The following is a 17,374-nucleotide window of genomic DNA, read 5'->3' as shown; positions in this document are numbered from 1 at the left end:
CTGCAAGACTTGAATGATATACACTAATTTCAGCAATTAGTGCATTAAATGAATTCTAGCAAGTATTCTTGAGGTACCTCCAGTTTATTTTGAGAGCGTCAGAAGGAAAATCTCCATTTTACTACAAAGCTCAGTTAACAAAACTAGTAATTACAAGCCATTTGTATTCTGGTTGCCTCTGATGAGACAGCTCCTTTGATAGCGAGTTCTTCCAGCATTCACATAGGAAACCCAAAGCTTCTATTCCAACTGAATCTTTGTTCTCATGCCAAAAAATTTACTTTTCATCTCTTGCCGAAAACGACAGTAAAAAAAACCCTAAAATGTAAGTCTGCACAACAATTCTTTATTTCATACTTATTACACAGACAAGTATTTTAAAATACTAACCACAAAGTAGAAAACAATTGTACGACTGTATAACCTTCAAAACACGCTCTTCATACATACCCATAATGATACAGAATATTTGATCACATACAGATTTCTTTAGATGAAAGAAAGCATACTTTTGTTACATATAAAAAGTATGCTCTGGTACATGATGACACTTTATATGGTATAGCAGTTTCACCCTAGTTAATGTGAACTTCTACCTTCCTCAGCACTTTATTTTTCCCCAGGAAAAAAGCTGGATTCAAACTATTTTTCTGACCTACAATTCTTAAAGTTTTTCCAACAGGGATTTCTGTAACTTAGTAAGACATTACTATTTTTGCAACAACTAGAGATACAGTCTTTATTAGGAGTGTCAGACAACATTAGTAAGACAGATAACTCATTTTAACATCAAAATGATACTATATTAGATGAAACATTAGCTTTCATAACACCAGAGGGGAGGGTTAATGATCCACATTTTTATTTTAATGTAAATTTTCTTTTTATAACATTCAGAAACAGTATGCAGCATCTAATTTATTTTAGTCAACATCTGGTTAAATTGGTGTTGAATCTCTCTTTTGCTCTAGAAAATAGGAATAGAAAAATTTGAGTGCAGAAAACTCATGCTTAGGTGGTTATGATCTACTGTATTAATTGGGTGCATTTTTCCAAATGCTAGAGACCTGATATTTATTTTTGTTACAATTAAGTGACAAATTTATTCCAGCTGTCCCCATAGTAATTCAAAACAATCATTAGCAAAAATCTATCAAGACGAAAGGTAGCTAAATAACAGTTCATTCTGAACAAGTTCAATGTTTAACTGAAAAGTCAAACTCACTCAGCATGGAAAATATATCAGTTTTTACATATACAGCCACACAGTTCTACCAGCTATAGTGATCATGCATTTGATTTCAAATATTTAAATAAAAACTGCCCCAGTAAAAACTGCAATACAACCAAAGTTACTCTTTTCTAATTCTGTGAAACTGTCTTAATAGAGCATCTCTTCCAGAAATTCTTCCACCTACTATTTCTGTTCCTGCTGCTGCTTTCTTGATGTGTTCTACCCATATACGATTTTAAACCACCACACGGTAGAAGCCATGGTTTGCAGCCAATATGAAATACACTCTTGCACTTCACATCAAGGACTTGAGGCATGGCTAAGAGAGCTCTTTGCACCAGAATATACCTAAGGTTCCCTCTAGTCTGACCATGCTTCCAACACTGACGAGGACTCACTCTGCAATTGTAAACCTCAACTAACAAGCAACAAGGCACTGTGCATCCTGTGTTCTCAGTAACTGCCCACAGTAACATGGAGCTGAAAGCTGCTCTTCCCTCCTTTATTATCACACAATGGAAAAGATTACTTCCTAAGAAGAAAGAGGAAGATGTGGAATACAAGACTGCATTTGAGACTGAGAAACAGCAAAAATATATTAGATTAGAAAGACATAACAATAGGAACTGACAAAGAGAAAATAATCAAGGCAAAGGAAACATCAACAAGGATTCAGGAAAGTAACAGTAGCATGAAGAGCCTTATCCACAGAGACTGGACCTGCAATTGATAAACTGAACCAGTAACTAGTAATACGTTAAGTGATGGGTCCATGAAGTACAAGTACTATGTAAAATAAAAGTCCCAAGATATTTCAGAAATTGTGGGGTAGGAAACACGCACAAGGTTACAAGTAGCACTACTTGGCTTCTCCAGTGGAGCTTCCTGCTACCCTGCACCTGTAAGTAGGCTGGTTGCTCTAAAGAACAATTTTCTTTCTTGTTACAAATTAATTTTTCCATGCAATCTGCTCCAACCAGCAGTATTAGTGCCCATCTCTTCTACTGCTAATATTTTCCCCTATTAGTACTATAGATGAATTGCAGTATTCTTGCAAGTATCACTGCCAGAGGCAGATTCTCAGGTCTATGGAAAAAAAAAAAAAGGAAAAAAAAAAGGTAAAATTGCCTAGGCACATCATTTGAATAATCAAACTTTCAAGTTTGTCCATTTCATAGGGAAGCTTCCTGACACTCTGCTTCAACTATGAATTTTTAAGGATACCCTTAGGGTATCAATTTGTGGTACTTCTGGAAGATTTCTCCTCAGTTCTGAGAAGAAGTTAAAACCACGAACAGAATTGTTCATGCCTTACCTAACCGCTATCCAGTCCTAAATACTCAATAGTATTCAAATTCCCAAACTTGTATCATCATTCCTAAATCCCTGTGATCTGGGTACTTTTCATTGTTTAGAATGTCAGTCTTTGCCTGTGGCAAGCTATATATCATGTTAACTGTTCAGGAAAATTGTTAATAGACATTTGTCAAGGCAGCATACACAAAGCGCAAGAAATAGGGGAAGATCAAAGGTGACTCATACTGAAGGCACTTTCACCACTATGCTCACAATTTTTATAAAGATAAGAAATGGACTTTTCCTGTGACGTACCAGTTCTCAAATTTTATTAAGAATTATTTTAGTACAAACCAGAATAAAGACTGAATTGATCCAGAAAAGAATCCAAGGAGAGGAAAAAAGTCAGTCAAACTCAGCACAAAGTTTATGTATAACCATGTAAAGGAGCTGGCAGTTGGGAACACTCCTGGAACTGTGTGTTCATGTATTCTTAGCTCAAGTCCAGCCATTCCGCTAATTCCTGAAGATAACAGTTAAAAAAAAAGATAGATCACATGTAGCACAAGACTGCAAAAAGATGGACATACAGGGAGAGAATAGATATTAATAGCAAGAAAGAAAGTTATGTCTCAGCATAACTTTTTTTTTAAAATAAAAATAGGCTCTAACAAAGAAATTAAAATAAAGCAAGAAACCAGCTGGATATAGAATTCTAATCAGATCTTCAGTGTTTTGCTGCTGGTTTGACATCAAAAAGGCTGGGAATAAGAGCAGAGAATGTAGGCTTTCATCCTCACATGGCCAAACGGTCAGTCCTTCTCCAGTTTTGAATATAACCAATTAATTTGTATCAAGGAAGAATCATGAACTCTGGATTTTTTTAATCTGACTGTGACAACATCTTAAATTATCGAGGATGGGAGGAAAAGAAATCAATATTACCTCCCCAAAGTATTCAAGAACTTCAGCCTCCATTTCCTTAGATGAAATAAAATCTCATCTAGCAGAAAACTAAGTTCCATGTTAACACACTGACAAGCACCTAACAATTATGATAGTTTAATACAGACTTCTATTTTAAAATAAGACAAGAAAATCTCCAAGTTAAGGACATCATTTCTTCCTGAAAACTTGGGGTCAAATTGTAACTGCAGGTAGTATAAAATTCTAAAATCATGACTCATGGTCTAATGCTTCTTTTCATTTTGTTTATACAGTCCAGAAAATGACTAGAATGAATTACTCTTCACAAACCATAATGAAAACTTTAGACAGAAGTAACTGCTGGATCTCACCCTCTTCTCTCATAACAATCTATCAGCTAATTCTGACTCTGTTTCAGAATAAATATGTACAACCCAGTGATATTAGTATGCAGGAACTCACCTGACATTGTCTGTTCCAGCCTGTGGATCAGCGACTTTTTAGCACACTCAACATCAGGACTTGGGTAATCCAATACCTGCCTGCACCAAACTAATGGACTGACACATTTTTGCACTGGAGTCAGTTTCTTCTTTGGGGATGTATATAACCTTAAAAGGAAAGAAAAAAAAAAAGGTCTATGAAGACAGACAAAATGAGTGTAAGATCAGGCATGTAACAAAATACCACATACTATGCCATTTTTATACAGTATCTACAGTACAATCCCAAAATGCAAAGAAAGCACAAGTTTTACCTTTAAATTAACTGGTTTGGATACCGTATAATACTGATAACACATGGCTGCCCAAGGACTTCTGGCAAGAAGTGATGCCTATATTGCTACACTGGGATATACCAACTGATAAGCCAGAAAAAAAAGTCTTCACTTTTCAGACACGTTAGATATATGGACAATTTCACTATGTCACATAAATGTACAAATCAGGATTAATCTTTTCAGATTTAAGTAACATTCACCTGAAAAAAGGAAATAAAGCACTACGCAATATGCAACTATTGTTTTCCTGAACACAAAGATGTAGCTAGTGATCAGCATCTTAATAGCCAAGGAACAGTGCTAAAGTGCACAGAACACATCTACTATTTCAGTAGCCTTGAACAATAAGCATTTTATTTTTACTTATAATTTGTATCCTAGCACCTGATCTTTTAGTTTTCCTTTGAACACTGAACAAAGGGACTATCTCTGTCCTAAGGGGTTTACTGTCAAGCATTAAGAACAAGGAACAAGAGATAATGCATATAGAAGAGTAGAGAGAAACAATGAGCTCATATTGTTCTGCAGGACATGGTGGGGCCTTTGCCCATCAGCATCTCCGTTCATTTATTTTAACATCAGCATTCCATGACTGAAGAAAGAAGTATTCCAGTTTAAAGGTTCTAGAAATTTAGCTGAAAATTTCTCCTTCCTCAACAAACACATTAAAGGAAAAGTCGTAACCAATCACACACTCAAAATAGGGATATTTAAGCCTTATCTTTGGACTAGAACCAAACTTAGAAACATGCTTCAGCAAAAGACAAGTGAACAACAAGATCCACAGCTCTAACTAGAGCTTATGCATATGGAGAAATGGTTAAATGAGTGTTTCTTCACCAGTAATGACAGACTTCGTACTCCAAGTGAATATGGTTGTATGCCACACACTAACTTAAGAACATTTGACAGCCTAATCAGCCATGCTTTCATACAAAACAGACAGCAAAAAAATCTTGTTTCCTCTATACCAATGACATCAGCAACATGGAAGTTATTTCCCACTGCTCTGTTATGAGATTGTTAGCTGATCCTTCCTCTGTAATTCTAGAACTTGAACTCAGTTTGTTTTATAAACAGCTTTAAAAGATTTTTTTTTTTAATTACTACCCGTAAGATCACTTCTTACAAAAGCTTACCAAGAAGCATACTTATAAAACCACCATGAATATCCTACCCAAAACACTGATCACTTTGTTTAGAGCATGCTCTGAAACACTCTTCCCTCAAACACTGAAATTCAAAAGCTGTGTTCACTAAGGCAGGAGAGGATTTTTATTAGCTGTCAGGTTTTCAAACGAAAATGAAGCTGTTTGTAACAATGCAAATATTTGCTGCCACATACTATGGTCCCTGTGGCTTACACTCCAGCCAGTATCATGCTGGTCATTAAAACTGATTTTGTAGAAATCCTTACAATCTTCACAGGCACTCTGCCCAAAAGAAAAGCTAAGCCCATCACATATTCATAGCCCTGAAGATCCTTGGAAAGCACAAGGATCACTCAATTTTTACAGTCCTGTGCAAACAATTACACAAATTGCTATACTTTCTATGATTATCTGCACATAGTTAAAAGTAACATTTAACATCTCCTAGCTAACACGTCAAATTTACTGTCTTTTTAGCATTTATTTGCCTGTACTCTTTTCTGTCCTAAGGTACGTTTACACAATACAAAGAAGTGTCAAAGGCAACAAAACCAACTTTTGTGCTGTACAGCCTAGACTCACTCCTAGCTCTCTGGATAGCTGACATGCCTTGCTGTGTTTAAGAAGTTCCACATGCATCTGAAGTGTTTACAGTAATACCCAGTATAACAGGCAAGAAATTAAAGTGCATGTCCTCTTGGAAAGACACACAAAAGGGATATCTTTAGCAAACCTACAAGACTAATCAAAACGGCACCTGGTATTTTAAGCTCCAACACATTCTTTTCTGCAACTTCCAAGTGTTGCATTTGTTTCACAAGTAGTTTATTTACTGAAGCAATTTAGGCTCACACAGCTCCCACTTTTCCACCTCCCTTTTTAACCAAAGATATATTGCAGATTCTCCCACCTCTTTCCAGTCAGCTGTTTTTCCTTTAACAGCCTTTGTTTCACACCCTACATTTCAAGAAAAGACAGAATTTTAGAATATATATATTTCATGCAACTCCACTACCTCACGACAAACACATGTGCTTTGAAGCAGTAACACAATGGCTCTTCCAGAACATTTTCTTGCATATCATGCAATTACAAAGTCTCATTATTATAAAGTAGCACTCTTAATTTCCCACCTGACAAAGAACAGCCAATCTCAAGTTTTGAAATTGACAATTCTACTTGCTTTATCTAATTTGGTTTAAAAAAATAAGACCAAGGGCAAAGCTAAGAATCAGAGTGATGCTTCTACTACTTCTTCCTCTCTTGCCAACAGCAGGAAGGAAAAAAAGAACAGAAAAGAGACTATGAAATACGTACCAATAACTTCATACAGCTAGGTGATGATCTTTGTCCAACTACTGTTTGACCCAAAAGATACAGGTTCTTCATAGCTGAAGAGCTTTCCAGAAGAGATTCATTCCTGTTTGTACCTATTAATGCATTCTACAGCAATGCAACAGCACTGATTGGCAGCACAGCAACTTCAAGATTGAAAATTACCAGTACGACCTCATGCATCTTTAAACACTACTAAATCACTTTCTCATAACAGGAAGTTGAAAATGATTGAGGAAGCTGACAGCTTACAGTTACCACCCCACTACAAATGTTAACACACCAGAAACCTACACTCCAATTTCTCCACAAAAGAGTAAAGACTCTGCAATTCAGTAACACAAGGCCAAGTACAAGAAACCAGTATATAAAAAGAAGGCCAGGAGCTTCAATCTATTTTCAAACAGCATTAAGAAGCCCAGACACTATGATTCTGCTGCACACAGTAATATTCCCCTCCTTCAGCTGTCACTAGTCAACTATGCCACAGCAGTGCCAATCTGAAGTTTAAAGCCAGGGGCTCCACTGATTAGTTCCAGGAAAACACAGCAGAAAAAGGGCAGAGCTTTTGCAGAAAGACTACTGTCACTACAAGCTCATAGGATAATGTCAGCCAAATGGGGCAAGCTGTAGCATGTTGAACTGGGACACAGCTGAGTCAGAAAAGGCTTTGAAGAAAGAGGACACAACATTGAGGTAGGAATGGAATATCTGCATAGGGATTACCTCACCTGAGGAACACCTCCCAGAGCATTAAAATACAAGCTAGTTGCCACAGGCATAAAACCAGAAGCCAAGATTCTAATCAGGAAGAAAGGAAGTCTTTTTGTATCAAAATCCTTCTACTGCTCAGTAGAAGAGTGAGGGAAAAAACATGCAGATGAATATGAAGCCACAGATCTGATTCAGAAGATAGCAAGTGGAAGGAACTTGAGTTAGAGCTCATTTATTTTAGCTACATTAAGTGAAAACTAGCAGGTACAACAGAGGCAATGAAACAAGAGAGCACACAAAACATGTTGCAGGCAAAAGCAGGATCGAGAAAGTAACCTGAAGAGAAGATGTGAAGAAAAAATAGAAATCTAAGGAGAGACTGCTAAGAAATTCACCTAAAATACAGGAAGGAAATTCCACAAAAGCTACTAAAAATAAATAGATCAGGAGACAATAATACTGGACAGCCATAGAAATAGGCAATTTAGAACACAACAGTGTCAATCTAAACTCTTTTAGATCAATCTAAAACTTTCAGGACATCTTATTTGGAGCTATTTACATAATTTTAAATTTATGATGGATTTTGAATAAACAGCTACAGGTAAAGATGTGAAGAGAATCTCTGGTTGCAAAGAACAAAAAACAAACCAAAACCTAAGTGACATCCCTGCCCATCTGGCTCACAGATTTCCTCTTTCCTCCTCCACCACCCCTGCAAAGTTCCTATCCTGCAGTTGTAACTGACTGAGACACATTGCTCAGCCTGTAATTACTAATTTGTTGGTGTACTTTACTGAATGCTCCTAGTTCCAAGAGATGCATGAGTTACAGCAAAACTCCAGGCCTCTCAAAATAAGGAGATGAATACTACACAAACGCTTTGATAATCTCATTAAACCTTCGTATTAAAGCAGCACGCCTCAACTACATGATGCAATTTTCAGGTAGAACTGGGAGGATTCAGAGAGGTTGCAAAGTGCAACTGGGAACACAACTACCTTCCTATCACCAACAATTAAAGATAGTTAGCTGTGCTCTGACTAGTTGCTGGAAATTATAGCCATTATTCATTTCCTCACCTCAAAAGAACATGTTGCTGTCTGAAAGGGATGTTGTAGAATGGGAAAAGGGGCCTTCAAAAGCTTGGAAGGCTCCTGTAACACCAGCATGTAACTTCCCCAGAACTGTCACACTAACTGTACACCTGTCTGCTGTTTGAGAAGCTTTTCAGAAGGAATTTGTTAGATCATATATGGTCTAACATGGTATTGATGGTATTGTTGATACTTAAACAGAATAGAGAAAAGCTGAGAAGTTGTGTGTCCTATTGTACGTGTTCCAAAATATAAGCTCTACCAACACCTACAAAAAGTAGAAATGTGAATCATGTCTAAACAAGACATGATTATAAGGTAAATTTCAGGAATACCATTAAGACAATACAGGAAATTTGTATCAAAGCTTTCATAATATCAAAGTATCAGACATACTTAAAAGCCATAAATATCACACAAGACTTTCAAAATGGAAAAAAGTTCTTCCTACAGTCCTCAAACGTCCATTTCACAACAAACAGATATCTCAAAGACTTAAGTCGAACGGAATATTATTTGATGTTACACCAGTAGTTTTATTTGACAAACTGGTAACTTCTCTAATCCTTAGCTCTCTCACATCCTTCTTTTCAAGTTATCTTCCTAGTTTGAGAAGCCATTATCTGAATTTGGTTAAAAAAAAACAACTTCAAATCAGATTGACATTTAATGTCACAAAATTAAAAGCATCGATTTCTCTTTTACTTAGGTCACAGGGCAGGAATTGATCAGAACCTGTCCAGTTTCCAAAAGGCCTAAACCCCATTAATACAATGCCATTTTAGCAGCTGAAGAGGAACAGCTGCAATGTAATTTCAGCAATGGGAGTTCATTCAGGTGCAGCTCTGTCCTAAAACACTCACCCTACACTTTAGTAGTTCACTACAGCAAACTTCAGAGTTCCAAAACATAAAGTTAGTGCTCAAAGGACATGAAGCAGTATGAGCTGAAAAACAATCATTACAGTCATGTTTTCACCCTCTGTATCTCAAAACAGTCACTAAGCCAACTAACTGGAAGGGATGACTAGAACAGAAACATAGACCATTAAAAATAGGTGCCAATTTAACAGAAATAGCTGCTGAATGAGAATAGTAAAAGTACTTGCTTTTCATTTTAACTAAACAGGATACCAAACCAATATGAAGTCTTCAAAAACACTAAAAATATTACTTTGAACTATTAACAACCCATCAGTAATTTCACTTTAAACACACAGTAACTGCCTTTTGTTTGTAAATGAAGTCATTCAGCTGTTAGCTATTTCAGCCCTACCAAGGAGACTTTAGATTGCAGTGACATGAAAACGTTGATAAGTGGTAGGCTAGCTTTTATAGCACAATCATTTAAAGAGGACACAACTGTTCTCAAGTTTGCTGAGCAATTATATGTATAAAACCTATATAGAGCGAGCTCTATACTCTTTTATGCACACACTGCATATAAATTTTGAAAAAAAAGCACTGTATGTTTTCCTCACATTTAAAAGAAAGCTCCTCAGAAAGTTTAAGTAAGTGACTGTGTAACAAGTTACCACAAAGCAAGTGACAGTGGATTCACATCACATTAACTAATTACAGTAATTGCCCACGTGTGCACACTTATCCTGCAATAAACTCAGGACAGCTCACTTTTAAAAAGCAGCACAGCAAGCCACCTTGCATACTGTTACCCTGTTGTCTTGAATGTGCTACACATCCACACCCAACCTTACCCAGCAAGTCAGGCAAGGAGCTGCATACCTCATCCTGCCTCTCTGAAGATTTCTCTACTCTGGTCCCCCTTCCTGCCCTTTTGTCTTTTTAATTAATTAATAAAAAAGACTTGTTCAGATTGAAATTTGAAAAAAATTTACATTTGATCCAATGTGGTTCAAGAATAGCTAAACAGGAACACCCATAGATTTCCAAAGTCACTGGTAGCCTAATCACTTAGCAGGCCTAAAGCAAAGTCTCCACAGGCCTAGGTACAGCTCAGTACTGTGTGCGTATGCATATTTGCCTATTTGCAACCTTCAGTACCCTATTAGGAAGAAAGTTTCAGCATATTAAACAGGATTCAGAAGCATATGGCCAAGAAATTCAATCTAAATTCACTGAAATATTTTTAGTTATTTACCATGTGATTTGAAGATTGTCTCATGTGCTGAACTGTTTAAAACCTAAAACATATCTGGATTTAACTAACCATAGAAAAGAAAAATAAACAAGCAAAAATATAAACAGTCCCGAAGTTCACTAATACTGTTTTAATAGCTAATGCTGCTACTAAAGCAGCAGTATCAAAGTTCTTTTCACTTATTAGTAATTTAGGCTAGTTCTACCTCCTCCTCTCATTTTTCACTTTATACTTCTGTCCTGCATAGACTTATCTAAAAGCATTTAAAGAATTAAAACCTAAAGGTGAGACGATCAACTTCAAAATGTAGGTTTAAAAAAAATCATGTCAGATTCCAGTATCAATTTCAGTCACAGTATCAACTGTTCCATCTTAAATTCATAGCCAAACTTCACAGGCACTAATCTCATGTGAGCATTAAATGTAAAACAAAGTAATTTTAGCAGTTAAGAAAACTATTTCTTCTGCCATTACAAGGCTGCAGGCAATTTCATAATGGGGTATATGAATACATGGGCTGAAAAAATGCCTGTAGTACACAAAACAGAGAAGAACAGAGATAACCAGCACCCTTCATCATCTATTATCTCCCAGAGCAAGGTCCTTCTGAAATCAGAAGTAAAGACAAATCTAGGCTTCTCTACGTAGGCAATAAAAACAAGCAAGGTGAATCAATTTTTTATGCACAAACCGTGATTTAAATTTAGTTTGTTTCCACATGAGGTTTCCTCAGCTGCTAAGTGATCTTTGATTTCTACAGTGGTATAATCCTATAGTTTAAACAGGATTTGGGGTTAAGCAGTAGTGATCCAAATCCATTTGAACCTGAAAGAGTTCACATGAGGTTTAAATTTCATTGGGTACATTCACCCTTTCAGTTGATTCAGTTACTTTTGGAGTGACCTTGCCTAACCGAGGCCTTAAGAGTGGGATCTTCACGAAACAGTTTAAGAGAAATCCACTTAACTCACAACATGCCTCCTATTTTCACAGGCTTGTTTCTTTTTGATTGTTCCACAAGCCCTCTGAAAATTTCCAACTTCATTTACAGCAATGACCTCCATTTCTCAAATGCACAAAGTCATCCTGCCTTCATAAGAAAAAAAATTGGCTTGAGAGTATTTAGCGCCTCAACAGTTGAATTAAATGGTGTTCAGAAATTCCAGGAGTTTGATTTCCATTTTTATAAAGCAATTTGGAAAAAAAGAATCATCAACCTAGCCAGACTACATTTATCATTAAGTGCATATTAAATTATAGTATGAAAAGACAGTTTTTAAAATTACATAGCCGTTATTTCTCGATATGTACAGCGATAAGTAAATTTTAACAACTGTTCTTTTCTATATGTATGCTTTTGTGTCTGAGTCATTGTCCCATGTGCGAGATTGAAAATTAGTATTACAGTTGCTAAAATACTAGTAAAGGAATGAAGACATGTAAGAGACTGATCTTAAGTTTTGTTGCCTTTTGAGGACTAGAACTTGCATCGAAACACGACTGAATCCACAATAACAGGCAGCGTAAGCAATGTGCCAAACACCTGACACCAGCAAGAGCAGTGCTCAGTGTACTATGCCACCTGCCCATGACTGTCCAGAACTGCATAAACAAAAACCACACAGCATTTATGCTGTCACTGTCCCCCGTGAAAGTTAATGTCACAGCAGAGCATATGAAGAGATGCATTATGTTGCCCATGATTTAGGATTAATATATAAAAATGATAACATCTATTATCACTAGAATTCGCAACATTCGCAAATTTCACCATCCCACTCCAAACTTACTGTGCAAATTTAGTATATTCTATTTCCCTCATATGCTATAAGCCAGCAGATTACAAGGCATAAGATGAGAAATAAGAGTAGCTGCCTTGCACAGACTCATCATCTGGAAGATGATGCCTTGTGTTAATTTAGTAAGCTTGTGTTGGATGAGAATAAACTTCTGTGCTCATACTTCTCCAGTGGATCAGGCTGGATGTCAGGCAAATGACTTCTCCAGGGAAGCGCACACACTGTGTCCTCCCTGAGCAACTAAAACATTGCTCATGCATGGCATCATTCCAGCGTTTTTAAAGGTGTTTCTAACTCTGAAAGACATTTTTGTTTGTTTGTTTTTTAAATTTGTCTGCCTGTTCACTCCCAAAGGCCTTTGTAGATGAACCTACAACCAGTTCTGACCCAAGTCAGGCTGCTTTTGTTCACTTTTCCTCCCTGTACACGCTGCCCTTGCGTTTCTCTGTTGACACTGTGCTCCTCTCCACTATTTCTCCTGCAGCTCTAACACTGCTCCCCAACTAGTGTCATAGAAACTTCAAAACGACAGCTGGGGGACAGCATGACATTAAGAGAACAAACCTTCTCGATTCTCAGTAAAAGCTCATCCGAGTGTAATAAAGACAACGTGAACAGCCACCTGCAGGTGTTTCTGCTGGAGCAGGCAGGGTAAGCAGCCCATTTACAAAGAGAAGAACCACCTAAGGTAAACAGTGGTCCTACATCATTAGCAGTAAATGAAAACACCTAAGGACAACACATTTATGAGGTGGAGTATATTACATTTGCTGCCTTCACAGCTGAAAGAAATCAAGGCTTAAAACATGCTTGAAGCACACCTGTAGTATAACAGTACCTGTGGGCTAATTTCGCACTACCCCAGAAATCTTCCACAAGTTTCCCGACACCTCCACACTTTCTGGACTTGTGAAAACACTGACAACGGATTTTGCGGCGGAACTGGAGCCCACTCCGGTCTCCAAGTGACCCGATGCAATACCCTCACCGCGGCCGAACAAAAGCACAGAGCTGCAGGCCTCCAGGGAGGCGCGATGTGATGTGCAGGAACCCTAACACCCTTCCCCCGCAGGCGTCAGTGCATCTCGGAGAGCTAATCCCCTCATCCAGCCCCAGAGGGCGAGGCTGCCTCCCCACACAAAGCCCCGAGACCACCTCCGACACCACCAGGCACACGTCCGGGAACGGCCCCTTCCTCCCGGGGACGGCGGGGTAAGGGCAGGACGGTGCCCTCCCCGCCTGCCGGTCCCGGCGGAGCGGGGCACCCGCACCCTATCCCCACCCCGGCCGCCTTCCTCACCAGCCGGTCTCGTCCTCCTCGCAGCCGGCCAACCGCTCCAGCTCCTCCGGCCTGAGCGGCGCAGCGTCGTCCAGGAGGCCGTTGCCCTCCTCGCCGGCCGCGCCGCCGCCGGGCTCCTCGGGGGGCGGCGGCCGCCGGGCGGCGGCGGGGGCCCTGGGGCTGAGGCAGCGGCCGTCGGGCGGGGAGGCGGCGGGGGGCGACGGGGAGGGCCCGCCGCCCAGGAGGCGCTTGGGGCTGGCGGGGGCGGCGGGCAGGGCGCCGTGGCGGCTGCGGAGCTGCTCGTTCTGCTTCTCCAGCTTCTTCACCAGCTCCTGCAGCTTCCGCACCTCCGCGTCCGCGTTCACGCCCGAGCCGAGGTCCTCCATGGCGCCCGCCGGCAGAGGGGCGGCTGCGCGGGGAAAGGCGGCCGCGCCGCCCCGTCTACATGGCCGGGCGGCCCGCGGCGGGCGGGGGAGGGCTGTGGCGCGGCGGGGCGGGGCGGGCCGCGGGCGCTGCTGCCGCGGCCGCCTCCTCAGCGGCGCCGGCGGGTGGTGAGGGGGGCGGAGGACGCGAATCCGGCCGCCGCCGCCGCCGCCATCTTACCACCTCCCCCGGCCCGTCCCACCGCTCTGATGTCACGTGCGTCGCCCACAAGCGTCACGGCGGGCGGTCGTTCCTCGCTCTGTCGGGGGGTTGGAGTGACGTTGCCAGGGGTGGGGCTCCCCGCGGCCGCTGGGCGCTGCCGGTCGCCTCTCGGCGGCCCGGGCAGGGCAGGGCCGGGCCCTGCCTCACCGCCGCCTGGCGCCGAGCGAGGGGCTCCTCCGGCAGCCGCGATCCTGAGGGAACAACCTGGCCTGGGCTGGCGTCCCGTCCCGTCCCTTGGGGGCCGCAGGTCCCACCCAGGAGGAGCTGTACACGAAGCCCCGGGGTGCCTTCCCCAAATGCTCGAATCCTCCAAAGGGTGCGAGGTGTGCCCCTGGTCCAAGGCCCTGGCGACCGTCTTGGGCCCTCTGTGTGTGAGAGGTACATGAACTGTGACCTGGATATCACTTGAGCCTTTCGTGTTGTATAAATGTATATATATATATATTCATATAAAAAGTAACGTGGAAATGCCATCTACAAGACTCTTACACCTTTAGGTTTAAGGAATTAAGCGGCTTGGGTCTCCAAACTTCCTCTGCTGGCATCGTGGGAATGCTCTGCCCACCCCCTTCCCCATGCCACTGTGAGATAGTGCCCGTGGTGCCACCAATTCACCATTTTTTTCCTCTTCCCAAGATCCATCTACTCAACAGCTTCATTTTGGAGCCTGAAGTTGCCGGGGAGAAGAACACCAGCAAGTGGGCTGGAGGAGGACTGGAGTCCACAGGGGATGACACCACAGACAAGTAGCATTTACCAGGCTCAGGGAGGGAAGAAGGGAAACAAGACTGGGGTGCTCAGACCCATGGGGTGTGCTGAGGAGGTACCAAGCTTGGGGGCAGTGGATGCCACACGGTGGTGTTTGGGTTGTGTTAGGTACACTGCAAGGACTGCTGGGGTGTGGAGGCTGCTAGAATGCTCTACAGCATTCTTATGTATCGGGACAAGGATGGGGTCACTTCCTTGCTTTATGAAATACTCTCCCCTCATACGTTCAAAGACTACATTAGCTCTTTATGTATGGCATTGTTTGGGAGTTTATGCTGGGGTAGTTATCCACTGTTACTGTTAGGTCCTCGCCAGAATCCAGGCCTTTGATCCATAAATCTAATTTATATAATTTTTACCTCCAAACCAGCACCACCTTAAGTATTTAACTGTATGAAAATACTTCTGGACTGGCATCTTTTAGTACAGTGATTTAAATTACTCTTATGGTGATCTTTGTTATCTGCTAGCAAAACAAACTTTTTATCAGCAGCAAACTTTATCACAGATTTTGTGTAACTGTCACAACTATAAAACTGTTACACAGTTTTGCCCCATGAGCTGAGACCTTTGGCACTCTGCTCATTGATACCGGGTTAATAGCCATCAATGGCAACCCTTGGAGACATTCTTTCTTAGGTCTGTATCATTTGATACTACATCAAGTGCCTTGAGGGAATCCAGATATATTCTGTGAGCACAGTTACTTTATTAACAGAACTTACAGTCCTCCAAAAGGCAAGCAAAACAATAAAAAGATTTTTTACAATAATGATCTTGTGTGACACTGACACTTTCAGTGACACTGCTGACAATTCAGTGGTTGGTGGGTGTAATAGTGATCTTAACCTATGCAGGGAGGTTTATTCCAACTTAGAATATTTATAGCAGGACCACACAATATAGCTTCCTTACTCTTCAACTGTCCTCAGTCCAAATGTCAGTGGCATGATAAACCATTTCAGTCACTTGCATTAATCATGCTTTTATAATAGCAATTGAAGGAGTTCGGTCCTTTCTATCCTGCAGGTACTGGGATCAGGGTGGGGCTGGTGGCTGGGGCTGGGAGGTGGATGGAGTGTGAAGTGGGGCTGTGATGAAGGGCTCTGCCAGGGGATGTAGGCAGACAGCATGGAGAAGCACCAGGACCAGAAAGAGCCCCATGCTCCTGGGAGCTGCTGAGTCAAACTGCAGCTGTTCCTGGTGATTATGTCATGTTTAGGGGCCTCCTCTGTGATGTAATGAGGCAGCTCTGAGAGCCCCCGAGTGGTCTGTGTGCTGCCTGCAGGCTGCCTCTCCTCCCTTCCTCTTCCTCCAGCCCCTTTTATGGTCTGTCTGTCCCCCAGATTCCCTACCCCAACATTCTGTCCCCTGCTCACACCATTACTTTGTTGCCAGCAGCTCTAACAATTATTTCTCCCTACAAGATACAGTCCCAGTAGCTGTGCGGATGGAGGGGGGGGGGGGGGAGAAAAAAGTTTGAGAACTGCTGAATCATCGGCTATTTTTATAAAGAGTAAAGGCAATTGAGATGAACAAAAGGAGTCACTGGTTAATAGTCACCATAGTCTGTGCTTAAATAGCAAGGGCCATGATCGTGCTTTCTCATTCACTCTTTCGCTGGGAGTGCCCTTCTCACGTTTCGGGAACTGAGGAGCAGCAAGGCTTGGACCAGAAGCCTCATATTAAATATCAAGTCAATAATGGGCTTCCATGGGCTTCTCGGTCATCAGATTCCAAGCTTGCACTGGCCAGATGTGAGAGACCACACCCGAGAAGAGGCCCCTGGGTGATTATACACAAATAGCATTAACTGATAGAAATGCCACAAAAATGAAATCTTTCTACTGTGTCACAAGAGCAAGAGAAATTCCTCTGCATGTGAAATTAGACCTGTTGCAGATTTTTTCTGAGCAGCTGCAGTTTGGGCCTTTGCTGTCTTTTCCATACACATGGAGAGGGAAGGGAAAAGCAGCATTTCCACAACAGTATTTTCCAGATCTCAGTACCTGCATGGGTGCTTCTCTTCTCTGACTTGGGGCAGGTTCTCAACTCGTGTGGTGAGAGGAAATGAGGATCCCTCCCTCCAGAGGAAAAGAGGCCTGAGCAAGGCTCCCATATCACTCAAATAACTCAGCACACAGCTCTCTGACAGATGGTTCCTGAGTAAAAGGCCACTGGGAGCCTTGTTCTGATGGCCTTTGAGCTCTCTAGCAAGAACAACCTTGTG

At 41.4% G+C, this 17,374-nt stretch overlaps 1 protein-coding gene across 2 annotated transcripts in view; it reads right to left on the bottom strand.

The window, feature by feature from the left end:
- SLAIN2 (SLAIN motif family member 2) overlaps nt 1-14,346 on the bottom strand; it is a 36,214-nt gene extending 21,868 nt beyond the window's left edge. For both annotated transcript variants that reach the window (XM_075025450.1, XM_075025460.1), the window contains exons 1-2: nt 13,753-14,346; nt 3,920-4,068 (exon numbers count right to left, since the gene is read on the bottom strand). In XM_075025450.1, coding sequence (XP_074881551.1) covers nt 3,920-4,068; nt 13,753-14,117 — 514 coding nt within the window. In that variant the 5' untranslated portion in view covers nt 14,118-14,346. The remainder of the gene's footprint in view (nt 1-3,919; nt 4,069-13,752) is intronic.
- Nucleotides 14,347-17,374: the final 3,028 nt, after the last annotated feature.

Source organism: Buteo buteo, chromosome 1, assembly GCF_964188355.1.
Source record: "Buteo buteo chromosome 1, bButBut1.hap1.1, whole genome shotgun sequence".
Classification (NCBI taxonomy): Eukaryota; Metazoa; Chordata; class Aves; order Accipitriformes; family Accipitridae; genus Buteo; species Buteo buteo.
The sequence above is the reverse complement of the archived record's forward strand: the minus strand, read 5'-3'. Positions and strand labels throughout refer to the sequence as shown.